This window comes from Gymnoscopelus microlampas, assembly GCF_963454915.1.
Source record: "Gymnoscopelus microlampas genome assembly, chromosome: 21".
Lineage (NCBI taxonomy): Eukaryota > Metazoa > Chordata > Actinopteri > Myctophiformes > Myctophidae > Gymnoscopelus > Gymnoscopelus microlampas.
Window position 1 is genome coordinate 5,903,172 of NC_139958.1, and position 27,589 is coordinate 5,930,760.

The following is a 27,589-nucleotide window of genomic DNA, read 5'->3' on the forward strand; positions in this document are numbered from 1 at the left end:
ATATTGACAATATATTTATTTAACGCTGCGACGCGCTGTGAGCTTGTAGATCTGCTATTTTCAGCATGCAACCAAGTGTAAAATCAATAATTACGACGCCACCAAGGCACCGGCAAAATACATTTTAGTCGACTAAATCAACGGTAGATTTAGTCAACTATAATCTTATGATATTTACTCGACTAAAACTGACAAAAACATTTCAGATGACTAAAATATGAATAAAACTAAATGGAATTTTATCAAATCAAAATCAACACTGCTTTTGTTTTGTTTTTTTGGCCTTTCCTTTACATTATGTTTGATTTAGATTTTTGTTCCTCTCCATATAATAGTATTGTTCTTTTTCCATTTTAGTTTTTATCACATTTTAAAAATGTATGTGCAACCTAACTAAACTAAATCCTCAATCTGATTTCTTCAACTGGTTAGCTGTATGTAGAAGAGTAGGAACATAGGTTTAGAACAGTATTACTAAAACTTATAATTCTACATATAGGTAAGGAAACAGAGCAATATTGTGGAGGGGCTGCTTTGTTTCATAAATCACAGATTTGGCCTGACAAAGTTGTTGAGTCATGAGATTACATTTTTGTATTAATCCATGGAACCTGCCTTCATATTCAGCTGATGATGAAGGGACTTCTGCTCTTTCACCTCCTGAGTACAGAAGAACAGATATTAGAGCTGTTTAGTCAGTTACATTAACACCAGTTTCAGACTAATATATGTCTCATTGTTCTGTTGGTTTTGGTGTGAGACTTCTTAAATGTTGTCAGTGAGCTGTAGGATATTCCAGTTACTGTCAGCTCACTTCACCATGCTTTAGAACTACTTCATTCAAACAATAGAAAATGGAAATAAAATGACTAATATCTCTGATTATTTGGATTTTTTATGTTTTTGTCTTGAAAGCTCTTGTAAGCTTGTTGATCGGCTATGTTTTAACGTCAACGTTTGTGTGATACTGGCATACAACAAAGTATGAAATAGGGCATTCATTTATGAAAAAATAAACATAAAATGATGATATGAAGATAAAGGTTTTTGAGTCAAAATCATTATAAATTAGTCTGAGATTTAACTCCAGATCACATCACAAACCATACACATAATGTTCTAAAACTCACTGACCTTCAGCATCAACGACACGCTGAGGCCCACATGAAGAGAAGATCTTCTTTATACAATCTGATAACATAACATAACATAACATAACATAACATAACATAACATAACATAACATAAGTCTGGTAGACCATTATACTTAATTGAAAATGGTGATGTAAATGATACGCTGGCTAGAAGGGGGGGGGGGGGGCAGATAGCCTGACCGGCCCCTCCCACAAGCTAATCGTTGACCAATCGGAATGGAATCTGAAAAATCTGTGTAGGCCAGTAGTAGGAAAAAGTTTTTGTATTTTGTTCAATGCTAAATGGCTGGAAATATTTTCAGGCAGAAATAGGCATGGCCTATGTGGTTGATTGAATGATCTATGGAAGTTATACTGGAGGCTAAAACGTGAAGCGGATTGTTATAGCGCCAACTTGAGGCCGATTGAAAATAATTTGTGGCAGAGGTTTTTCCTTGGCCTACTGGGAGTGTGCGTGCAAAGTTACACACACACACACACACACACACACACACACACACACACACACACACACACGGACGGACGGACGGACGGACGGGCGGACGGACGGACGGATAGAGGCGAAAACATGGTCTCCAGCCTCGGCCATACAGCTTGGCGGAGACAACATCATAACAACACAGCACAACACAACACAACACAACACAACACAACACAACACAACACAACACAACACAACACAACACAACACAACACAACACAACACAACACAACACAACACAACACAACACAACACAACACACAGATATGAGGTTTCAGAGTAACTTACCAGAAGATATCCAACCCACCATCAAAATGAATGCAAGGAGGAGAGCAACAATACTCCATCTCTCCATCAGCCCGCCGGGTGAATTTCCTTAAAACATGAATGAATGAATGAATGAATGAATGAATGAATGACTCTTCATCATTTGTGGGTTACATTTGCTTTGTACGCCTCCACGCAGCTTCAGTCTGATAATCAGGCTAAAACCGTAGCCTACCTGTGCATGGGAGTTGCAGCATGGGGATTTGCTCCTTGTCCCAGAAAGGGTGTTGAATAGCACAGGTCAGGCTGGCTACTCCATTTGGGAGATCTAGCTGGCTTTTCACTGTGTAGAATCCATCTGGGTGACTCTGGGTGTCCACTCTAGGTACAGACGAGTCATTTGCCATGTTCTTCCAGACGATGGAGGCAGCAGGTTTTCCTCTTTCAGCTAAACACACAGCCACCCACCTGTCACCCTGCCACTGCAGACTGACTGACACATGAGGAGGGACTGGACAGAACAGAAAGACAAAGGCTGACACTCTACAACAACTAGTTCAGTGCTTACAAAAAAACACTGCTAAGTCTGTTCTATATCCCCAGGGAGAGAAATGACAGTCTTACCTCTGACAGATACATTATAGATTACAAAGTCACTTCCTCGTTTGTAGACAGGCTCACAGGTGTAGACCCCCTCGTCACTGTTTGAGATGTTTGGGATGAACAGGTATGATTCACCAGTAGATGTGTTGTGGAGAGTCTTCTCATCCTTACAAGAGTTTTGACCATCACTGTTAAAGTCTATCTGACACCGCTTGTTCTTTAAGTCTATTGTCCAGTTTGTGTAAAGCATCTTGCCCCACATTCTGATGCAATTCAGGGTAACATTATCCCCCTGGTTGACGGTTTCATTTCTGTAGACTAAGCGACAACAAAAAATATGTTAATACATCTAGATGTGTTTAAAATATAAGAATACTTTATTCACAGTGGTTATATCCTACAAAGGACAGTGGGAATCTTAACCCAAAAGAAACCTTAATTCATTAGAGATTTGACTGTTTGAACGTATAGATGGTTTGTAAAAAATAACTTTAAGGATACCAAGAATTAGCCTCGCGGAGCCAGACTATATCACAGCGTGGATATGAGTCTGGTGCTTCCATGAGGACGTTTTTTTTCCAAAGGGGCGGGATCTAAACAATGGCCCTCGACGCAATTGGTTAGACCTACAACCAAGTACCAATTACAGTCTCCCATATTCGAATACGGGGCCCTGATTGGCCACCCACGTCTTCTGGAGCAGGAAATGGATTTTCTATGGAGCGGTGCCAAACCCAAATCGCAGAGTGCAATTTCTTTTGCACTCGCAGATTCATCTGGTCCCAGGCTAACCAAGAATAGGGTAGTACCTCTAACAAAGAGACAATAAGGTGTATTTCCTTAAAACAAGATGGAGTCTGTTAACATTGTGGTTCATGGGGATGTGGCCAGTGACATGAGTCATCCATGACATATGACATAAAGACTCAATGGTTTCAACTTCCATTCACTTAAACTTTATTAAATAAAAATATTTCATTAAAAAACAATATATGGAATAATTTGGGGACTTATATCATTGGCCTACTGGCCATTTCTAGTCTCACCTACAGAGCCACACTGAAAAAAATACCTGTTTGCAATTGTGTGGATTCAATTTGCTCTAAAGTAAATAACTTCACCAAAGCCAATCAATCAACCATTCAATCAATCAAAAGGGGTCATTATTCAGTTGCCCACCTATGACATCTACCAGTTCACCCAAATATAACGGTAACGGGTTGCAACCAGTCGTGGTTGCTTCTATCTTTGCGTTCTCATTCAAACTGCAGCCTACTGTACCTGTGGAGGCGTGTGGCGTGGTGATTTGCTCTTTGTCCAAAAAAGGGTGTTGAATAGCACAGGTCAGGTTGGGTGTGGCTACTCCGTCTGGGAGATCTAGCTGGCTTTTCACTGTGTAGAATCCATCTGGGTGACTGTGGGTGTCCACTCTAGGTACAAACAAGTAATTTGCCGTGTTCTTCCAGACGATGGAGGCAGCAGGTTTTCCTCTTTCAGCTAAACACACAGCCACCCACCTGTCACCCTGCCACTGCAGACTGACTGACACATGAGGAGGGACTGGACAGAACAGAAAGGCTGACACTCACTGAATAGTAACAAGGTCATGATATACCAGTTCAGTGTTTACATAAATTACAATATAATATGCGCAGTGAGAGAAATTACAGACTTACCTCTGACAGATACATTATAGATTGCAAAGTCACTTCCTCGTTTGTATGCAGACTCACAGGTGTAGACCCCCTCGTCACTGTTTGAGATGTTTGGGATGAACAGATATGATTCACCAGTAGATGTGTTGTGGAGAGTCTTCTCATCCTCACAAGAGTTATTTTGACCGTGACCATCACTGTTAAAGTTTATCTGACACTGCTTGTTCTTCAAGTCTATTGTCCAGTTTGTGTAAAGCAACTCACTGCATATCTGTCTGGTGTGTGTCAGGGTAACATTATCCCCCTGGTTGACAGTTTCATTTCTGTGGACTGAACAACACACATTACGTTAAGGTTGCACAGCTGCCAGGATTTTCTCTGCTATTACTTTTGCCGTCATGTCTCCTGTGTCAACACATCCTATGGCTTTCTCCTTGATATTTCCCTTGTACACATAGCACAAGCAGACAGCAACCAATTCATTTTTAGAAATGTCCTCATCATATCAATGGCAGTTATTCTTGATTTATGAATAATAGTATTAGCAGTGATAGTATTACTGAAGCTGGAAATTACATCATCAAGAAGACATTGCTCTGATGATGCAATCAGAGATTATGTTTGAAATAAAATTCAGAAAAGGTTTAATGCCCAAAACATGTTGAACATGAGATCATGAGAATAACTCTGAGGAACATGGGCAAGTAAACAGTGGAACTTTACTGCGGAGAGGCTTCCCCACCCCTATAAATGAATTACAATAGTGAAAGGTCAACAGCATACTATAGGTGGATTATGAGACATTGCCGAGCAGCCTTTTATAGTCTTACCTGTTCTTGTGATATTTAATTGGTAGATACAATTTCCGAAGTCTGACTCTGGATTCACACATTCCTCTGTGCCGTAAGTTGTTGTCACACTGAGGATGGATAAAATAATATTAGTGATGGACAGCATTTAAAATGAATGGAACCTCACAGCATTCTGACTTCTGCTGCATTCACACTGGCAGCTACAAACGTTGGGCATTGCTTTGTATCTTCATATTGCTGGCTTCCATTGAAAAGGAATGGTAGACTGTATCTTTGTATCTGCCAGTGTGAACGCAGCATTAACTTCAGTTTAGAACATTCTACTTACATGATCTCCCTGCTTGGACACAATGGAGACGCTTCATTTATCTCGGAATCCTTAATGAGACTTGAGTTCATGTAGTCGATTCCTTGATCTAGACATTTGCAGCTACCACGTTGACCTGTTTTGCAGGTTTTCCAGGTTGCATTGAATTAATTGAAGTAATTAAAACAAAATATCTGTTCTTTTTTCAACTAATCCAATTAGCAGACAAATACATAATTCTCCATGGAACTAAAGTAAACCAGCAGAACAATACTCAACAAAAAATATAGAGTAAAAATCAGATTTTTGTCTATAAAATAATCTAGCCATATTACAAATTACTATATATGGTATTATACAAATAGTAGGAAAGGTTTAAGAAACTTGATGTTCAACTAAAAAAAGTGCGATCCTCAGAGTGCATATCTCCACCAGGCCTGCTTGCCTACCCAGGGCCGTGTTAGTCCAACCCTGGGACTACGCACATACTGTACGCACACACACACGCACACGCACACGGCTATGCAGCCTGGCAGAGATATGCTCTCTGTCGATTTGCCTTTTCTAGTCCTACCTTTTCTTCTGATATCATAGATGAAGTTTCCCAAATTTGACCCTGGATTCACGCATGGCTTCTTGCCGTCAGTTGTTGTCACACTGGAGATGGATAAAAAGATATTAATGATGGACAGTGTCTAAAATGAATGGCACCTCACAGGAATATGACTTAAGGTTGTTTCAGATGGGGAGCGGTTGACGCGGTCTCGCTTGGATCTGCGGGGATCGCACCGCGATCACCACAATCCACAATCCAGCTCTTGCCGCGGGCTTGCCACGACCGTGAAAATTTCGCGGGACCACGTCCGCTCGCCTCCCTCAACTTCTCAGCGAGTCCCAAATAATCGCCCGCCTCTCATTGAAAATGAATTACTATGGCACGTCAACAGATCCCTGTCTAAAACAACCTAAAGGCTTTTTAAAAACATTCTACTTACATGATCTCCCTGCCTGGACAGAACTGAGTCTCTTCATATATCTCATAGTTTCTGATGAGACTCGGGTGCATGGAGTCTATTCCTTGATCTGGACATTTGCAATTACCATGTTGACCTGTGGAATGAAGGGACAAGACACTTAGTTGAAACGCACAGTTGCATTAATCATTAAATATGAAATGCTTTAGCTGTGTTTTTTCCCGACTAATAACATTAGCAGACAAATAGATAACATCACATTATTCTCCCCAGAGCTAAAGTAAACCAGCAGAAGAAATACAATGACAGGATTAGCGAGTAATTTCTTTTTTTTAATCCATGGTTTTTCAAAGCAATCTATCCATGTTCGAAATGACTATGGTATTATCCAATTAATAGAAAATGTTTATGCAACTTGATGTTCTTCTAGAAAAGTGCGCTCCTCAGAGCACAGATCTCCACCAGGCCTGCTCGCCTACCCAGGACTATGTCAGTCGTGGGCTGCAGCCGTCAAGACATTTGCTGAGGGGGTAAATAGAGTTTTTACGACAGATGGTGCAACTGTTTATGTTTGTGGCCATGGGGGCACAAACAAATGCAGAATGTTGTACCGTATGTCATAGAAATGCTGTTGCCCCAGCTTCCTCGCGTCCTGACATCTACACCCCATTACGTACATAACCCTGGCTAGGCAACCCAGCTTGGCACTGATATGCGCTCGACTGAGCGGCCTTTTTTATTTTTACCTGCTCTTTTGAGAATGATAAACTTTCCCAAGTTTGACTCTGGATTCACGCATTCCTTTACACTAGCTGTTTCCACACTGGAGATGGATAAAATAATATTAGTGATGGACAACGTGCAAAATGAATGTTACCTCACAAGCAATCTAGGAACCCATAGCCAAATGAAAAGGAAAAACAGTGCCCTCTGCTGTTTTTACTATCTCAGTTGGCTCTGGGACAAGCTCGACGTAGCACCCGTGCGCAAGGAAACCAGGGTTTTGGTCTGCCTTCAGTCTTTCACTTCCAGTGGTGCGACTATGTTTTCATTCCCACTAACAATATTTCTACACGGAACACTAACGCCACTTCTCCCAGAGAACATGGATCGTTTTGGTTATAAGCCCACTTGTTTCTATGATGAAAGAGCAAGTTCAAATGTGAATATCTTTCCGTGGTATTGTCTGCTCCGAGGACGCTATTGTTAAATTAGTTTCGGTTTGTTTCGGGTGGGGAAGGATCGGTGGACACGTAAATCCCGCCCACTACATTTGATTGGGTAAAGCACGGCCTGCTTCCTGATCTGAAGGCACGCCCACTTGTAGGCCAGTGCGTACGCGATATGACGAACCTTCACGACAGATTCCAACGCAGAGCAGAATCTGTTCTTGAGAGATTACCTCGCAAGTAACACTTTGTCTTAACTTTGTCCGCCCCCTCAGCCAAAAGTACTAAGGGGGCGGAGCCAAAAGTACACCGTGCGTATGTCACTGATCACATGACCTCAATCAATTAACCTTTTCTAGGCAACATAGAAGGGGGGGGGGGACTTTTTTCTTATTTCCACACAACAGCTCTAAGGTGTATTAAAGACATAGTTTAATGTTGAAAATGAGTGGTCTTCCCCTTTAAGTGGTGAATTCATGCACAATGAATTAACTCTTGTATTTATGCTTCATTATTTATTAACTGATATATGAATTCATCATGAATTTATCATGAATTCATGTTAATTAAAAAGTTCATATATCATTAGTTAAGGGTCACACATGGTGGGTTTGTAGATCAGATTTCTTTTGGTGGCTTGTATGCCTATAGGATGAGTGCTCATAGGCAGGTAGCAGTAGTGAGGAGAGTCTCTGGTGGTGGTTGTTTTTTCAAAACTTCCATGTGGTGCATGGCCGTGTGTTAGGCTGATGGGGGTCTCCCAAGTTGGACTGGCTCACTGGATACGCCCGGTGGTCCCAGGGGGACCCCCAGGTGGGTCAGTGTTTTCATCATTAGTTAATGATTTCTTACATTAATTATGAACTTAAAGTCAAGTAATTATTAATTAATTAATTATAATCTGTTAAAGTGTTACCAAACATTCTACTTACATGATCTCCCTGCGTGGACAGAATAGATTCACTTCATATATCTGCTCATTCTTAAAGAGTCTTGGATGCATGGAGTTGATTCCTTGATCTGAACATTTGCAGATAGGTGTACCTGTGGAATGATGCAATAAGACACGTAGTTGCATGAACAGATGCATTCAAATAATACATAAATAAATATTAAAACCACAATCTGTGTTTTTATTATACATATTGTATTCAGTCGTTGTTTAGCATAACAGACAAATAAATTACAGCAAATTATTCTCCCCAGAACTAAAGTGAACCGAACAACACACAATGAAAAGATTTCTAGTCTTACCTGTTGTGTTGAAATGATAAATAGTAATTCCCAAGTATGACTGTGGATTCACACATCTAATGCCGTCAGTTGTTGTCACACTAGAGATGGATAAAATAATATTAGTGATGGACAGTGTGTAAAGTGAATGTCACCTCACAGGAATATGACTTATGCTGCTGTTTAGAACATTCTACTTACGTGATCTCCCTGCTTGGACAGAATGGAGACGTTTCATTTATCTGGTAATCCTTAATGAGACTTAAGTCCATGTCGTTGATTCCTTGATGTGGACATATGCAGCGAACAAGTTGACCTGTGGAATGATTGAACAAGCCACTTAGTTGCATGCAGAGTACACATGTACGTTAAATTAATATTAAACCATCATCTCTGTTTTAATGTTTTACTAACATTAGCCTACAAATGAATTACAGCAAATTATTATTTCCAGAACTAAAGTAAACCAGCAGAACAAGACACAATGAAAAGACTAGAGTAAAAATCTGACTTTAGCCTTTAAAAATAGATGACAGAATTGTAAAATTCTGTCTAGGCAGTCCTGGCTAGGCAACCCAGCCTGGCGGAGATGTGCGCTCCGTCGAGCAGCCTTTTCTATTCTTACCTTCTCTTTTGAGATTGATAAAGATTCCCAAGTTTGACTGTGGATTCACACATACAAGCTTGTCGTCAGATGTTGTGACACTGGAAAAAATAATATTAGTGATGGACAGTGTGTAAAATTAGTGATGCCTCACAGGAATATGACTTATGTTGCTGTTTAGAACATTCTACTTACATGATCTCCCTGCGTTTACAGAATAGATTCACTTCATATATCTGGTAATTCTTAATGAGTCTTGGATGCATGGAGTTGATTCCTTGATATGAACATTCGCAAATAGGTTGACCTGTGGCATGAAGGGACAAGACACGTAAATATGAAAACCATCTGTGTTTTTATTATTATTATTATTGACTAACGATACTAGCAGCCAAATAAATGACAGCAAAGTATTCTCTGCAGAACTAAAGTAAACCAGCAGAACAGCACACAATGAAAAGAGAGACTAAAACTCAGATGTTTTTAGCAGCTGCAAAGCCGCTGCTCTACAAACAGGCTGGGTACTAGTCCGACACCTGAGTGACACCTATGTGTCATTGGCTGTCCTGGCTGTCCTTCACTCCTTTAAGCCAATGGCGACACGAATGGGGAGACGGCCCGCCCCCCGCAGTAACCGCTCCGCTGCGCTCCCCTCATTCACAGACAGTGCACGTTTTACTGCAGCCTCAGGCAGGAGGGTTAGCCTAAATGCTAGCGTGCTTCATTAGACCTAGTTTGCCTATTAAGTTATTATTTGGCCATGTTCACACTGACTTCAATCTTAGCTATTGTTGGGAAGACCCGTGTGGTGTCAAAAAATGTTGCCACCACTTATATAAAAAAACATTAGAGCGTTTAGCGTCGCAGATTCTGTCACGCTAATGTTGCCAGGTTTGGCGAGAGAAACAAGCAATCCGAAAAACAAGTAATCAGGTCTATGAAAACAATCACACACACACACACACACACACACACACACACACACACACACACACACACACACACACACACACACACACACACACACACACACAGCAAAACATCGGCCATGCCTTTCGGCCTGGCGGACACACAAAGCAATTACATTTACAGAACAGAAAAAGCAAATAACTGAAAGGAAAGGACTTTCTCGAAGTATACAATATCAGTCAGGTATAAATTAAATTCCATGTCATAGTAGAATAATATATAATTTGATATATGTCATATAATATAATGTAGTATGTAATGTAATATAATATATACTGCATATTACCGTGGTATATCTTATAATAATGTGATAATAATTTGCATAATAATATATGATATAATCTAATACTTTGATAATGTATAATATCAACAATCGTTATATTGACATAATACCAAATACTAGAATTAAGTATCATACTGTATTTATCTATTTTGTTAGATTTGTAGTTTTATTTGTTTATTGAGCTACACTTTTTTAGTTCCTCATCTAAGCTGTTCTACATAGATTTACCCCTTTAACAGATACATCTACCTTTATTCTTGCCTTTTTAATGCCAATTCCCCTTAAGTTGTACCGGCTCTCTCTAGGCCGGAACAGCTCCTGCATACAGCATGGAAGCAGGTGGTTATTATGTGCCTTATACATTATAACTGCAGCATTAATGTCAGCTAGATCTAGTAGTTTTAAGGTGTTTAGGTTAATGAATAGTTGATTCGTTGGTGCGTAGTAGTCTGTTTCTTTGACAATTCTGATGGCTTTCTTCTGGAGTAAGAATACTGGTTTGATATTTTTTTTATAGTTGTTCCCTCTCTACAGTATATACAGTGCACTGCAAGATGCACTTTCACTTCTGCCCATGGGAGCACCACATGTGATACGTTGCACTGTATGTCATAGAAATGCTATTGCGCCAGCTTCCTCACACGTTTCTAGTCTTACCTGTTGTTGTTTTGAATTGATAAAGAGACTTTCCCAAGTTTGACTCTGGATTCACACATTTCTCGCCGTCGGTTGTTGTCACACTGGAGATGAATAATATAATATTAGTGATGGACAGCATGTATATTGAATGACACCTCACAGGAATATGACTTATGCTGCTGTTTAGAGCATTCTACTTACATGATCTCCCTGGCTGGACATGATAGAGACGCTTCATTTATCTTGTAATCCTTAATGAGACTTAAGTCCATGGAGGCGATTCCTTGATCTGGACATTTGCAGACAGACCCACCTGTGAAATGAAGGGACAAGACACTTATACAAGACACAATAGTTACAAAAAAAAACAATTAAATATGAAATGCTTTATCTGTGTTTAATGCATTTAGTTTTTTTCGACATAGAACATTAGCAGACAAATAAATGAATCTATTATCCCCAGAATTAACAAGCCTTTTTGTCTATAACAGTTGCCAGCTACTCTATACAAGTTTTGGGTTGTTAAAATGTTTTGAAAATATTCCTAATGTTTAAAAAATATTCTACATAAAAATGCTAAATAAATAATAGTAGATCTACGAGCTCACAGCGCGTCGCACCGTGAGGAGTTGTGAGCTTGTACATCTACTATTTCCAAACAGCTTATGTGGTAAATGGTTAAAGTGGTTAAACTTATTTTTGATGCTATATTTCTCATTTTGCCGGGGACCCCCTGAAACCCCGCCATGGACCCGGATCCCACTTTGAGAACCACTGGTCTATAAGAATAGATGACAGAATTGTAAAAATCATTAATGCAATCTAACCATATTAGAAATTACTTTGGTTGGTGATATACAGATATTAGAAAATGTTTAAACAACTTGATGTTATACTAGAAAAGTGTGCTCCTCTGAGCACAGATCTCCACCAGGCCTGATTGCCTACCCAGGTCTGTGTCGCGAGCAGGCATATCCCATCCGGTCTCAGTAACAACTGGCGACGCCCCCTTCTGTGACGTACGTGGAACTGCCTCTCGCATGGGCGGACCACTTTAAATAACTCCCAAAACCCCTGAAATAGCAGATGGCACCGTGGCGTCAATATTAAGCGTTAGCTTATCAATCACTGTGCCTCGGGATCGAAACCTTCTCATCACACTCTTTATTTTTCATACTAATAATTATTTTATTAGGCTTAATGTTTTTGTTGCCCCCAGCAAGGCGGACCACTCGGCCTGTTTTTAGCAACCTCTGCTGGTCACTACCGTCATTGCAGGTCTTTAGCTGAGTCCTGCATTACCCAGAATTCTTGTTTGTTTTCACCGGAATGCGGAAGCGTTTCAAAAAGCGTTCTTTTTGTTGTTTTATACTATCTGCGGATCGTTTCTCTTCGCTAGTGGAGCTTTAGTTATACCGTGAGGCGTGAGCTGTGTTTTATTTTGCTGTTATTTTTCCATCTTCAAATCCTATAATGCCATAAAAACAGCGTGATATTCCTTTTTGTTACTAGCGCGGTAGTTCCGGGCCAAACAGGAAACCGGTGTATTTCCGTTTCCCGGCCCGGATGACGTCATTTTCGCGGGAAAGATGCCCCACTCCACTTTCAATAGAAAATATGTTTAAAACAGGCTTTCGGGGGTGAAATTCATGGAATGGGTGTTGTGAAACATTTGCCACTCACAAAAGATATACAATTTAACTAGTTTTTTTTTTTTAAGTTACCATGTATAACTTTAAGTTAAGAAGTAGTTGGCCAAAAAACTGTTGGAGGCGCGCCGTTTTTGGCGGACTTGAGCAACGAGAGGCATCGCCAAGCGACCAGTTAGGCGAGCGAGTCGCTGTGCCGAACGTTGCGAAGTCCGCTAGAACCGACTCCACGCCGTCCGAGTTATGTACTGATTGGGACAGAATCGTAAATTAATGCCCCCCCCCCCCTCCCCGAGACAATGCCAGCGCCGAGCATTATTTTCCACCACGGAGGAAAGCTTGCCAGCCCAGTGCAGCGCTGTCCTCCTGGAATGTGAAGCATGACTAGGGGCAAAGCAGTTCTGTGAGCGTCACAGAAGGGTGCGTAACACAGAAGTTACTGAGACCGGGTGGGATATGCCTGGTCGCGTGTGTCAGTCGTAGGGTTCAGACGTCAGGACATTTGCTGAGGGGGGAAATGGAGTTTGTACGACAGATGGTGCAACTGTTCACGTTTGTGGACATGGCCTATGTCACAGAAATGCTATTGCCCCAGCTTCTACACATCCTGACGGCAGCACCCCCGACTTACACAACCCTGACTAGGCAACCCAGCCTGGCGGAGATATACTCTCCACAAGCTTACCTGTTATATTTATGTTATTGAGAAACCTTTCCAAGATTGACCCTGGTTTCACGCATCTCTTGCCGTTAGTTGTTGTCACACTGGAGATGGATAAAATAATATTAGTGATGGACAGCATGTAAAATGAATGTCACCACCAATATGACTTAGGCTGCTGTTTAGAATATTCTACTTACACGAACACCCTGCGTGGACAGTATAGAGTTGGTTTATATTCCTCGTAATTAAATGGTGTATGCATGGAGTCGAGTCCTTCACCTGAACAGTCGGGTTCGCAGTTAGGTCTACCTGTGGAATGAGGGGACAAGACACTAAAATTCAAATAATTATACAGTATTAAAGCCTTTATCTGTGTTTGTTTTCAACCAACATTAGCAAACAAATAAATGACAGCAAATTATTCTAACAGAACTAAAGTAAACCAGCAGAACAACACACAATGAAAAGATTAGATACTGTACCAGCAGTAAAAAAATATGTCTTTTGTTTATAAAAATAGAGCTCACACTCCCCGCAATTGTATGCTGCCAGGCCCCACTTCGATTTGTGTGAGTTTTGGACAAAATGTGTAGGAGTAGTAGCAAAATAAACACTAAATTGAGGAAAATCTTCATTCAGAAATGGGCAGGACTTTACGTGAAGTTGTAAAAACAGATTGTATGACCTACTGTTCAAGAGTTATACAGTAGGTCAAAATGTGAAGTGGCCTGTTAGCGCCACCATGAGACCGATTTGAACTATTTGAGGTCGAGGTTCTAAGTTCTGGAGGGGCATCAATTGGATATGGCAAGACATATAGGTGCCATACATAGGCGGAGTTTCACATTAGTCCTGCGCGCGCGTGCATGGGTCCCTCCCGCGCGCAATTTTTTTCGGGTTTACCGTGGATAAAGTTACTTTTTTTGTTACTTTATTGCGGTTTTAGGGTTAGGGTTGTTAGGGTTATTTAATTCTTTTGGGGGAGCCACCCCCCCAAACTCCTGAAATGCATAGAAATCTATGAAATCCGAATAAAATAAAAAACACCCCCGGCCGCCCCCCCATAAAATCCGCCTATGGTGCCATACCTTGGCAAAAAAATATGAAAGATTCGGGGCAGAGGTTCTGCTTTGGCATTCAGGGAGTGTGTGTGCACAGTTTCGCTTTGATCGGGCCTATAGTGCCGAAGATTAGCTGCTCACAGACGGACGGACAGCGTAAATATGAGACTTTTGTCTAAAAATAGATGATAAATTTAATTTTCACTGAAATCTAACTATTAGAAATGACTTTGGTTGGCGTAACAGTGGGGACATCAGCATTATTATTATTTTTTTCCTTTTATTTTCTTTTTTTCTTTAGCCCTTTTTCTCCCCAATTTAGTCGTTAGGCCAATTATCCACCCCACACACATTTCTGTGGGTTGTCACTGATGCGTTTAATTCCATCTGCTACCAGGAACAACATTTGCACACATGAGTTATTTTTACAGAGATAGGCGAAAGTACATCAAATGTGGTTTGATACAAATTACAAATACAAATGAAAAATGTATCACTAAATAAATACAAAATACTGGTCTGAGAAATGTATTTGAGATACAAATACGTACATTATGTTGCTTTTGTGTTGCTTTTTACCCGTCTTTCTCCCCAATGTAGTCGTATTGGCAATGAATTCCTCCCCACACACATTTCTGTTTGTTGTCACTGATGTTGTATCCTAATTACTTACCGGGAGGAGGAAAATGAGGAGGAGGAAGAGGAGGTGGACGATAAGGAGGACGATAAGGAGCACGATAAGGAGGACGAGAAGGAGGACGGGGCATCGTCCCGGGTCTCCATCCTGAGAGGGAGTTTTACTATTAATTCAGGGTGCTATATATAGACAACCAATATACTGTAGCCACGTACAACCAAATGTAACTCTGCACGTAACACCAAAACGTTTGTAAATTACATCTACTACCAAGAACAACATTTTCACACATGAGTTATCTTTATAGAACTCAATAATCAGAAACCATTCATGAATATGAGTTGGCAGAGATGGGCGGACGTACTTTAAAAAATATTTTGATACATATTCAAATAATCGGTCAAACATGTATCACAATACAAATACAAAATACCTGTCTGATTAATGTATTTGAGATTAGATTGCGTATTTTGAAAATACATTTTCTAAAAATTGATGCTATGATTAGTCAATTCGATTAATGAGATAGCAGTCAAATCTAAACATCTACCCTTATTTCAGGATGTCTTCTATCAATTGAAATTATGAGTAAGCATCTATGACAAAGGGCCATAAAAATATGATGTAAACTAGAAAAAGTGCTCCTCGGAGCAAAGGTCAGGTACGTTATTGTGGCCTCCTGGTGGTGCAATAATAGGCCAATTTGAAAAGGGTGCCATTTGTTCAAGGGATTTTCACTGCAATCGGACACTGCATTCATGATTTGAGGCATTTTGTTCCAAAAATGTGTTTTGCAAAATTAGACCTGCTGGTGGCGCTATAACAGGCCAATGTGAAAAGGGTGGCATTTCTTCCTCGGCCTAATAGAAATGTGCGTGTGAAATTTCACGGCAATCGCAAGCTGCGTTCATGATTTGAGGCATTTTGTTAAAAACGGACCAACGGTGCCAGAGATTAGCTGCTAACGGACGGACAGGACGGACGGACGGACACACGGACGGACGGACAGGGGGTAAAACATACTGTCTCGCCATGCCTTTCGGCCTGGTGGAGACAAAAAAGAAAAGTAATTCAGCATAATTTGAGTAGCAAAGAAATAATAACAAATATGAATAGTGATTCATATAGGACAATTGGCTCACTTTAACCCAGAGCATTTGGTTCATTTTGCCCCACAGCCACCATTTTAGACAGAATTGGCTAGACACTTCAGGTATATTCTTTGCTAAATTATTCACATGGTGTTATACATTGGCAAATCACCAACATGTATATATATTTTTAGACCTGGGTAAATATGCTTTGATATGACAGTCATTATACATGACCTGTAGAAATATTACTTTGACCAGAAAAAAAAGAAAGAAAGAAAAGGTTTAAGACAGTTTTCTATTTTTTTTAGCCCATAAGACTTGAGGCCGATTCTACAAATGCCTTCTTAATCAGTAGGTCGTACACTTTCAAGATTTATCATAATACAAATAGAAAATACCTGTCTGAAAAATGTATTTCAGAATAGATTGGGTATTTTGAAAATGCATTGTTTTTTCAAATATGCAATGATTAGTCAGTTCATTGACTGCCAATTATTAAATTAATTACCTATGTCAGGACTGTTTGGAACAGGCAGGCTGTGTGTGAGAGCACAGGCCAGAGTGAGCTTTGTTATCGTCCAAAGCAACATAAGAACTATAGCATGAGACTGAGGGCCCTATCTTGCACGTCGCCTTACACCTTATCCAAAAAACAATTAGCTGTTTTGTACTATTTAAAAAATGTCCAAATAACCGGTCTACAACTCACAAAGTTTCGATGTAGATCGGCTAGTTGAACAATTTTTAAATGTTTTTCAAAATAGTAAAATATGGCTCATAAGTTTAGGGATAAGGGGTATGGTGGCACACAAGATAGGGCCCTACATGTCCAATCCTACACAGAGCTGCCTCTACGCCTGTACTTCACAGCCAGCAAAACTGCTCTGCCAGCTTTATAATAATAATAAGAATAGGCTAATAATAAGAAGAAGAAGAGGAGGAGCAGCTTGATGTATATAAGGTGCCAACTGACAGTGAGCATGTGGGTGGCCCTTACATTAATCTCTCAAGAACAGATTCCGACCTGCGGTGGAATCTGTCGGAGCGGTTCGTCCTAACCAGTGCGCATTGGCTAAAAGTGGGCGTGCCTTCAGATCAGGAAGTGGGCCGCGCTTTACCCAATCAAATGTAGTGGGCGGGATTCACGTGTCCATCCACCATGATCCACCCTCCCCCCCTCGAAACTAGCCGAAACTAATTTAACAATAGCGTCCTCGGAGCGGACAAAACCACGGAAAGATATTCACATTTTAAATTACTCTTTCATCATAGAAACAAGTGGGCTTATAACCAAAACCATCCATGTTCTCTGGGAGAAGTGGTGTTAGTGTTCCGTGTAGAAATATTGTTAGTGGGAATGAAAACATGGTCGCACCAACCGGAAGTGATGCGCTATAGGCAGACATGAAACCGGTGTTTCCCTGCGCTCTAGTCTAACATTATACTCCTGCCAGACTCCACAGAATATCAGAAAAGCAGAGGTCGCTGTTTTTCATTTTCTGTGGGGTCTGGCTACGCGAGACTACCCTTACATATGACCATGATTTTATTGTGCCGTTTGAATCTTATTTTTGAGCTTTTGAGAGAGACTAGTATACGAAGATCAAAGAAGATCAAAACCAGCCAGCTGTGTATGGACTGGACTGTCAACAAAAGCAGCTTTTCTGGCCAAGAACTTAATTAATATGTTGATTTATCTTACCTTCTACATGGAGAGCTAGCAGGCAGATGATAAAGGTGATGACAGCTGGTTTCATGATGCTGGCCATAGAGAGATACTTAGTTGTTTCCAGTCTTGATAAAGTTGTGAATGGAGGAGATCACTCCTTTTCATGGTGGAAGGTGGAGCTTCTCTGTCTAGAACGCCCAGCCACTCACCACCACTGGCTGCAGTCCAAATATAAAACTCCATATTTGCTCTTTTGGGAGGTCACAGGTACGATTCCAGCTCTCAGCAATGTGTCAAAGTGTCCCTGAGCAAGACACTTAACCCTAACTGCTCCCTCCTACGTGCTCCTCTGTGGTTCAGCACTCAGCTGGGTGAAGCTGAAAACTGGAGTTCCCCAGTATACCCAGGGATATAAAAAAATGATTGAATTGATATAAATTGCTTTCAACTTGGCGTCCCTATTTTGTGCATGTCATTATAGGTAAATTATAGGTATAGGTAAACATTTTCAATTTTATTTTTTTATAGTGGAAAAAAAGCACTGCAATCAACAAGCTCACAACACACTGCGATGTGACGCATTCAGAATACAATGTAGATCTTTAAGATAACAGGTTTATATATAAATGTTGCATGATTATCTCATTCCTCATCAGGATGTGGTTTCTCTTGAACTTCATAGATTTATAACTGACATTCTGACAGGAAGCTGATTAGATGTCACCATTTTGCATGAAAGGAAAAGTCTGTTATAATCCTGACATTTTCACTTTAACCCTCTATCAATATTTAGTTGCATGGAGTTATACTGAAGGCCATTTCTGTCGATTGCACGACATTCACTATCGCCCATTCTTCTTATTTTTTTCTTAATTTTCTTTTGCAGAAAAAGCACTGCTTTACCATTATAAGACGCACTTAGCGTGAATACCCTTAAGCCCTATTTTAAACTTATGTATGACGTATGACGTGTTGCATGAAAATAGCTGATCTAGCCTACAACCTGACAAACCTGCTCTGTTGTGAGCTTGTAGATTATTTTCACAGTTTAAAATATTAATTATAATAATAATAATATATATATATTTTTAAAGTTTTTGACTGCTGCCAGGTTGAAAGTGGTTAAAATCTCTGTCCTAAATGGTAGAAGTAAAGGTGTTATGTCAACAAGTTTATATTACAGCTGGTGTTGTACCTTGTGTGCAGGTGTTTCCTGCCATGTTCTGTCTCTATGGTGAGAGTGTTACCGCTGGTTTCTATGTTTCCACTGAATGAGGTGAACTCAGTGTGACCTCATCGGCTGCAGCCACACAGTTCTATAGAACCCAGTGGTGGAAAAAGTTCTACATTTCTTTACTCGAGTAAAAGTATCAATACTGCAATATAGAAATATTCTGTTACAAGTAAAAGTCCGGAATTAAAAAATTACTTACAAAAGTATTGGTATCAAAATTGACTTAACGTACCAAAAGTAGAAAGTACTCATTATACATTTTATATTTTCAAATAAAATGTATACAAATCTTTTGAAAATAGCAGATCTACAAGCTCACAATGCGTCACAATGCGTCGCATTGTGACGCATTGTGAGCTTGTAGATCGGCTATTTTCAAATGGCCGAAATGTATATAGGGCTGAAGTTGATAACATATATTTTGTAATAATAATCAAAATCTACAAAGTAACTAGCAACTTTTTTCAAATAATTGTAATTACGGTACTTGAGTAAATGTACTTAGTTACTTTACACCACTGATAGAACCCAGAGGGAGTGTGAAGCAGCCTTTACTCATGCAGTCAAGAGATGGTGTGAGATAAGGACGGTGCACAAACTGCCAGTGGTGGAAGAAGTACTCAGATATTTTACTTAAGTAAAAGTTAAAGCAATACCACAATATAAAAATACTCTGTTACAACCAAAAGGCCCGTGTTCAAAATGTTACTTGAGTAAAAGTACGAAAGTATAGGCATCAAAATGTACTTAAAGTACCAAAAGTAAAAGTACTAAAATGTTTGAAAATAGCAGATCTACAAGCTCACAATGTACTTGCAGATCGCCTATTTTCAAATAGCCTATGTATAAGATAGGGCTAAAGTGGTTAATGTATGTTTTATAATGTAATAATTTATATCTGCAAAGTAATGACTGTAGTAACTAAAGTTTTCAAATAATTATAGTGGAGTAAAAGTTTACTCTTGAAATAATCCTACATGAAGAGTAAATGTTATGCATTGTAGCTTCAAACTCCATTTTAATCATGCTAGACTCATAGAAAACACACGTCCCTGCTACTGCTGACTGAGAGACATCCTTCTAATGAATGAGGGGCCGTGTTTTTTCAATTACTCTTGAGCCCAATAACAATCAATATGAACAACAAATGACAAAAGGGTTCAGTAATGTAATAAAATGGAATGTTTGGATTACATTGTCTCCTACGTCTATGTAGAGTACAGTTAGACAATCAGCATAATTATTAACTTAACTAAAAGGTGATCATAGCAACAAAATAACTGTCACTTTGTTTGTAGAGAAGAGAAGTGTCACGGTGCACAGAGGTAGGATCTTAATTGCAGGACAAGAGGCACACACAGATTTTAGATTACTGTATTTATTAACATGAAAACAGAAACACGAGGAGCACTGGACATTAACACTGGTATTACTATGAACTATAACCATAAAGAATACAGAACACTGCTAGACACCAGTGGTGGTAAAAGTACACAAATGTTTTACTTAAGTAAAAGTATCAATACTGCAATGTAGAAATACTCTATTGCACGTAAAAGGCCTGTGTTCAAAATGTTACCTGAGTAAAAGTACAAAAGTATTGGCATCATAATATACTTAACGTACCAAAAGTAAAAGTACTAGCATTTTTGAAAATAGCAGATCTACAAGCTCACAATGTGAGCTTGTACATCGGCTATTTTCAAATAGCCTATGTATAAAATAGGGCTAAAGTTAATGTATGTTTCACAATTTCATAATTGATATCTGAAAAGTAACAAGTAACTAAAGTTGTCAAATAATTGCAGTGGAGTGAAAGTACTATATTTGCCTCTGAGATGCTGTGGAGTAGAAGTAAAAGTACTGAAAACTGGAAATACTCAAGTAAAGTAAAAATACGTCAACATCGTACTTAAGTACAGTACTTGAGTAAATGTACTTATTTACTTTACACCACTATGACTGCAGGGGGGTGCTGGATCGTGGCGTAGTGGACCTCAAACTCAGAGGTGGGAGAATGTTCCTTTTTCTTCCTGTCAAATCAAAAGACTTACTTATTATTTACATCATTTAACCCATTAAGACATGAGGCCGATTCTACAAAATGTCTTCTAAATTCGAGTAGTTTTCTGCAAAACGTATTTTGCTATAATATATAGCAACATAGGTTCTCAAAAAGAATATATATATATATATATATATATATATATATATATATATATATATATATATATATATATATATGTATTCGGCTGCTTACCCCCGTCTCAAAAATATTTGGTTCCAGGGACCCGAAGCAAAGATTTGAGTTAAAAATGTTCACTTTAAGAAAAATGTATATAGATCAGATCTACAAGCTCATGTACAGTATATCTGTTATTTTTGAATAGCCAAAGTATAAAATGACACAGATGCTTCCCCGGTTTTAATGACATTTGACAGATGTGTGGAAAGTAGCCAATATTGATAATAAAGTTTTAATCTTGTAGGTGTAAATGTAATCAAGATTGATGAATATGTGGTCTATTTTTTTACTAATCTATTGTGTACAATACGCGCAGAACTGTGGAAAAGACCACACATACGCACGTACACACGTGTATATGCACGCACGCATGCACACACACACACACACACACACACACACACACACACACACACACACACACACACACACACACACACACACACACACACACACACACACACACACACACACACACACATTAACTCACCTGCAGCAAACGCAGCAAATCAAAATCAGCACAAACACTGAAACTCCAACTCCTACTGCAATTCCTATTCTATGTCCAGCTTTGGAGAAACACAATAACAATGAGAGGAGAAGTTAAAATCTGCAGTCATTGGCAGTTCTACTTGATTTATGAATACTAGTAGTATTAGTAGTGATAGTATTACTCAAGCTGGAAATGACATCATCAAGAGGACAATAATCTGATGATGGAATCTGAGATTATCTTTGAAATAAAATTGAGAAAATGTTTTCATGCCCAAAACATTTTGGTCATCATGAGAATAATCATGAGAATAATGTAAATCTGAGGAACATGGGCAAGTAAACAGTGGAGCTTTACTGCAGAGAGGCTTCCCCACCTCTATACATGAATCCATTACAATAATGAAAGGTCAACAGCATACAGTAGGTGGATTATGAGACATTGCAGAGCAGCCTTTTCTAGTCTTACCTGTTCTTTTCTTATTTAATTTATAGATATATTTTCCAAAGTCTGACTCTGGATTCACGCATGGCTTTGTGCCGGTAGTTGTTGTCACTCTGGGGATGGATAAGATAATATTAGTGATGGACAGCATGTAAAATGAATGGCACCTCACTGCATTATGACTTATGATGCATTCACACTGGCAGCTACAAAAGATACAAAGCTACAAAGTCACAGTATATCTGACGAGCGAGAACAATATAATACACAATATAATGCCTGGGCTTAAATAGAACATGGAACTGGCTGCCGAAAATAATTAGTTTCCCCCCCCACTCCACGCAGTAATTATCTGAGAAGAGACAGGAGCTTTGTAGCTGCAGTTGAAGCCAGCTCAACTGGGATTGTACCTTTGTAGATTTCGTAGCAGCTACAAACGTTGGGCATCACTTATCTTCATATTGCTGGCTTCCATAGAAAATGAATGGTAGACTGTATCTTTGTATTTGCCAGTGTGAACGCAGCATTATAGGCTTCTGTTTAGTAGAACATTCTACTTACATGATCTCCCTACTTGGACACGATGGAGACGCTTCATGTATCTGGTAATCCTTAATGAGACTTGAGTTCATGTTGTCGATTCCTTGATCTGGACATGTGCAGCTATCACGTTGACCTGTTATGCATTAAATTAATTACATATTAAAACCATTATCTGTTCTAACTAACCACATTAGCAGAGGGCATATCTCCACCAGGCCTGATTGCCTACCCAGGGCCGTGTTAGTCCAGCCCTGGGACTGGCACAACCCTGTTCAGCGGTGCCTCAGATTAGCTGTTCACACGACTCAGTCAGTCAGTCAGTCAGTCAGTCAGTCAGTCAGTCAGTCAGTCTCTCTCTCTCTCTCTCTCTCTCTCTCTCTCTCTCTCTCTCTCTCTCTCTCTCTCTCTCTCTCTGTCTAGTCTTACCTGTTCTTCTGATATCATAGATGAAGTTTCCCAAATTTGACTCTGCATTCACGCATATTATTGTGCCGTTAGTTGTTTTCACACTGGAGATGGATAAAAAGATATTAATGATGGACAGCGTCTAAAATGAATGGCACCGCAGGAATATGATATTAAGGCTACTTACAGAATCTCCCTGCTTGGACAGAACTGAGTCGCTTCATAGGTCTCGTCTTTTATGATGAGACTCGGGTGCATGGAGTCGATTCCTTGATCTGGACATATGCAGTTAGCATCTTCACCTGTGGAATGAAGGGAAAGACACTTATACAAGACACAATAGTTGCATTAAAACAATAATATGAAATGCTTTATCTGTGTTTTTAATGCATTTTGTTTTTTTTTACTTAAAACATTAGCAGACAAATAAATGAATGTATTATCCCCAGAATTAACAAGCCTTTTGTCTATAACAGTGGTTCTCAAACCTTTTCATGTCAAGGAGCCCCTTGACATGAAACATTTGTGTGCCAGTAACTCCATATAAGTTTTGGGGTGTTAAAATGTTTAAAAAATATTCCTAATGTTTAAAAATTAAATAGCAGATCTATCCCAGGTGTGTGTCAGTCGTGGGGTGCAGCCGTCAGGACATTTGCTAAGGGGGGACAGATGGTGCTTTTGTTCACGTTCGTGGCCATGGGAGCACCAAAAAAGTGTTTCTCTGTAGACCTATGTCACAGAAATACTATTACCCCAGTTTCTTCACATCCTGACGGCTGCACCCCCGAGTTACACAGCCCTGGCTGGGCAACCCAACCTGGCAGAGATATGCTCTCCACAAGCTTACCTGTTCTTCTATGATATATGATAGACCTTTCCAAGATTGACCCTCGATTCACGCATCTCCGGCCGTTAGTTGTTATCACACTGGAGATGGATACAATTATATTAGTGATGGAAAGCATGTAAAATGAATGTCACCTCACATAAATATGACTTATGCTGCTGTTTAGAATATTCTACTTACAACCTGAGTGGACAGGATGGAGTTGCTTCATATGTCTCATATTCAAATGGTGGATGCATGGAGCCGAGTCCTTGACCTGAACAGTAAGGTTGGCAGACTGTGGAATGAAGGGACAAGACACTATGTTGCAGGAACAGTTGCGTTCAAATAATTATATTAAAGCCGTTTGTTTTTAACCAACATTAGCTGCAAACAAATAAATGATAGCAAATTATTCTAACAGAACTAAAGTAAACCAGCAGAACAATGAAAAGATTAGATACCAGACGTATAAATCTGTCTTTTGTAGGGATGTCCGATTTTATCGGCCTCCCGATATTATCGGCCGATATTAGCATAAAAATTGATATCGGGAAAATATCGGTATCGGTTTTTGAATTTTTTTTTTTTTTTTTTTTTTTTTGCTTTATAAATAAGTTACAGGAGTTCTTACTGTATATGGTGTGTGTGATATGAAATTTGAGCTTACCCTAATCACAATAATCCCCGCATATATCGGTATCGGTTGATATCGGTATCGGTAATTAAGAGTTGGACAATATCGGTATATCGGTTATCGGTAAAAAAGCCAATATCGGACAACCCTAGTCTTTTGTTTATAAAAATAGAGCTCAAACTCCCCGCAATCCTATGCTGCCAGGTCCCACTTCTTCACATGACTAATGAGATAATGTGTACCGATTTGCATGAGTTTTGGACAACAATTTGTAGGAGTAGTGGCAAAATAAACCTCGCTAAATTGAGGAAAATCTTGTCTGGCAGAAATGGGCGGGAATTTATGTGGAGTTGTAAAAACAGATTGTATGACCTGTTCAAGAGTTATATAGGTCAAAATGTGAAGTGGTCTGTTAGCGCCACCATGAGACCAATTTAAACAATTTGAGGTGGAGGTTCTTAATGCAAAGTGTCGCACTGATCAGTACAGTGTTGCCTGACCGTCTTAGCAGTTGGAATCAGTTCAGAGGCCTTGGTATGGTGTAACCATATGGCTGGTTTATTCACCGTCAAACAGGGTAAAACTGACCAGCACAACACATGATGCTCCACTCAACGCACAGACTCTGGTCCACTGGCAGCCTTTTATGCTCAGCTGCAGACGCGTCGCTAGGTCTTTACTAGGTCGGGGGCTTAGCCCCGTAGGCAACGGGCACGCGCGCGTGCATGTGCCCCTCCTCCCGCGCGCGCGGATTTCGCGGATTAGGGTGCTTTTTTCCCCGTTTTTTGTTACTTTATTTCGGTTTTAGGGTTAGGGGTAGGGTTAGGTTAGGGTGATAGATATATAATTAAAAAAAATAATAATAATAATAATTTTTTAATTTTTAATTTTTTTTTATTGGTGGCTTTGGACAAAACATTGGTGGCTATAGCCACCGAAGCCCACCCCTAACGACGCCACTGCTCAGCTGGACTAATGAGTCTGGACTGTACCATTCTAAGAGGTGTATTCGAGGCTGAGCATCAGGGCCGGCCGCTGCTATAAAATCATATTTCTTTTACCCCTTTTTCTCCCCAATTTAGGCCAATTAATTCCTCCCCACACACATTTCTGTGTGTTGTCACTGCTGTTGTATCATGACATCTGCTACCAGGAACAACATTTGCACACATGAGTTATTTTTTACAGAACTCAATGATCAAAAAACATTCATGAATATGAGTTGGCAGAGATGGGCGAAAGTACATCAAAAAGTGGTTTGATACAAATTACAAATACAAATAAAAAATGTATCACTATATAAATACAAAATACTTGTCTGAGAAATTTATTTTAGATTGATTCCATTTTTTGTCTCCCCAATTTAGTCGTTATGCCAATTAATTCTTCACCACACACATTTCTGTGTGCTGTCACTGATGTTGTTTCCTACTGACTCACCTGGTTCTGGTGGGCGATAGTCCCATTGACCGGGATAATGACGGGGTATCGTGGAACCTGAGAGGGAGTTTTACTATTAATTTGGGGTGCTGTATATAGACAACCGATTTACTGTAGCCACGCACAACCAAATATAACTCTGCACGTGACACCAATAAGTATGTACAGTAAATTACATCTGCTAACATTTGCAGGAACAACATTTTTACAGAACTCAATATTCAGAAACCATTCATTTATATGAGTTGGCAGAGATGGGTGAAAGTACATCAAAAAGTATTTTGATACAAATTACAAATAATGTGTCAAAATTATGTATCACAAATCAAATACAAAATAATGATCTACGAAATGTATTTCAGATACAAATACATATTACGTACAAATACATAATATATATTTTTTGTTGCCTTTTTTTTGTATTTGAAAATACATTTTATAAAAATTGATGCCATGATGAGTCAATTCATAGATTGACTGCCAATTATTAAATGAATTGCCTATTTCAGAATTTCTGATATAGGCCTACAGTATCACAGGAGCAGAGCAACACCACAGACTACAATGCTATATCATTAGGGGAGAACGGGGTAAGATGAGCCACTTCTCACTTTCAACTTGTCCTGGAAGCAAGGCAAAATTAGATAGCAGTCAAATCTAAAGTCATTCAGCATAATTTGAGTTGCAAAGAAATAATAACAAATTTGAATAGTGATTAATATTAGGATAATTGGCTCACTTAAACCCAGAGCATTTGGTTAATTTTGTCCCACAGCCACCATTGTAGACAGAATTGGCTAGAATAATACTTCAGGTAATTTCTTTGCTAAATTATTCACATGGTGTTATACATTGGCAAATCTCAAAGTTGTCAAAGGACAAAAAGTGGCCGCACACACTGTTATATCAAAAGTGCAAACATTTATTTAGGACGCCGAGTAAAATAGACCAACGTTTCGGCAAACCAATGCCTTCTTCAGGGTATGTACCCTGAAGAAGGCATTGGTTTCGTCCCAAATAAATGTTTGCACTTTCTCGTCGCCTTACACCTTATCCCTACATTCTTTTGCCATCTTGTACTATTTTGAAAAACATTTAAAAATAGTTCAAATAACCGGTCTACAAGCTCACAACGTGTCGATATATATCGGCTAGTTGAACTATTTTAAAATGTTTTTCAAAATAGTAAAATATGGCTTATAAGTTTAAGGATAAGGGGTAAGGCAGGCAAAGATAGGGCCCTACTATCCTACACAGAGCTGCCTCTACACCTGTACTTCACAGCCAGCAAAACTGCTCTGCCAGCTTTATAATAATAATAATAATAATAATAATAATGATTATAATTATAGGCTAAGAAGAAGAAGAAGAAGAGTGCAGCAGCTTGATGAATATAAG

General features: G+C 39.4%; 1 protein-coding gene and 1 long non-coding RNA gene across 2 annotated transcripts in view; both read right to left on the minus strand.

Annotated features, from left to right (window-relative positions):
• Nucleotides 1–615: 615 nt before the first annotated feature.
• Nucleotides 616–2,012, minus strand: LOC311038206. Its single transcript, XR_014600029.1, has 3 exons — nt 1,924–2,012; nt 1,135–1,191; nt 616–660 (listed from the first exon to the last, which is right to left on the minus strand). It is a non-coding gene; the product is annotated as an uncharacterized lncRNA (long non-coding RNA).
• Nucleotides 2,013–2,120: 108 nt separating this feature from the next.
• The window catches only part of LOC311037371 (uncharacterized protein), a gene marked incomplete at its 3' end in the record, with an annotated part of 208,389 nt that continues 182,920 nt past the window's right edge, over nt 2,121–27,589 (minus strand). The window contains exons 15-29 of the mRNA XM_084046496.1: nt 23,310–23,392; nt 22,902–23,016; nt 13,485–13,564; nt 11,352–11,463; nt 8,677–8,756; nt 8,355–8,466; nt 7,000–7,076; nt 6,275–6,389; nt 5,854–5,936; nt 5,301–5,415; nt 4,991–5,079; nt 4,182–4,490; nt 3,787–4,065; nt 2,527–2,823; nt 2,121–2,413 (exon numbers count right to left, since the gene is read on the minus strand). Of these exons, the coding sequence (XP_083902622.1) occupies nt 2,121–2,413; nt 2,527–2,823; nt 3,787–4,065; nt 4,182–4,490; nt 4,991–5,079; nt 5,301–5,415; nt 5,854–5,936; nt 6,275–6,389; nt 7,000–7,076; nt 8,355–8,466; nt 8,677–8,756; nt 11,352–11,463; nt 13,485–13,564; nt 22,902–23,016; nt 23,310–23,392 (2,239 nt within the window). The remainder of the gene's footprint in view (nt 2,414–2,526; nt 2,824–3,786; nt 4,066–4,181; nt 4,491–4,990; nt 5,080–5,300; nt 5,416–5,853; nt 5,937–6,274; nt 6,390–6,999; nt 7,077–8,354; nt 8,467–8,676; nt 8,757–11,351; nt 11,464–13,484; nt 13,565–22,901; nt 23,017–23,309; nt 23,393–27,589) is intronic.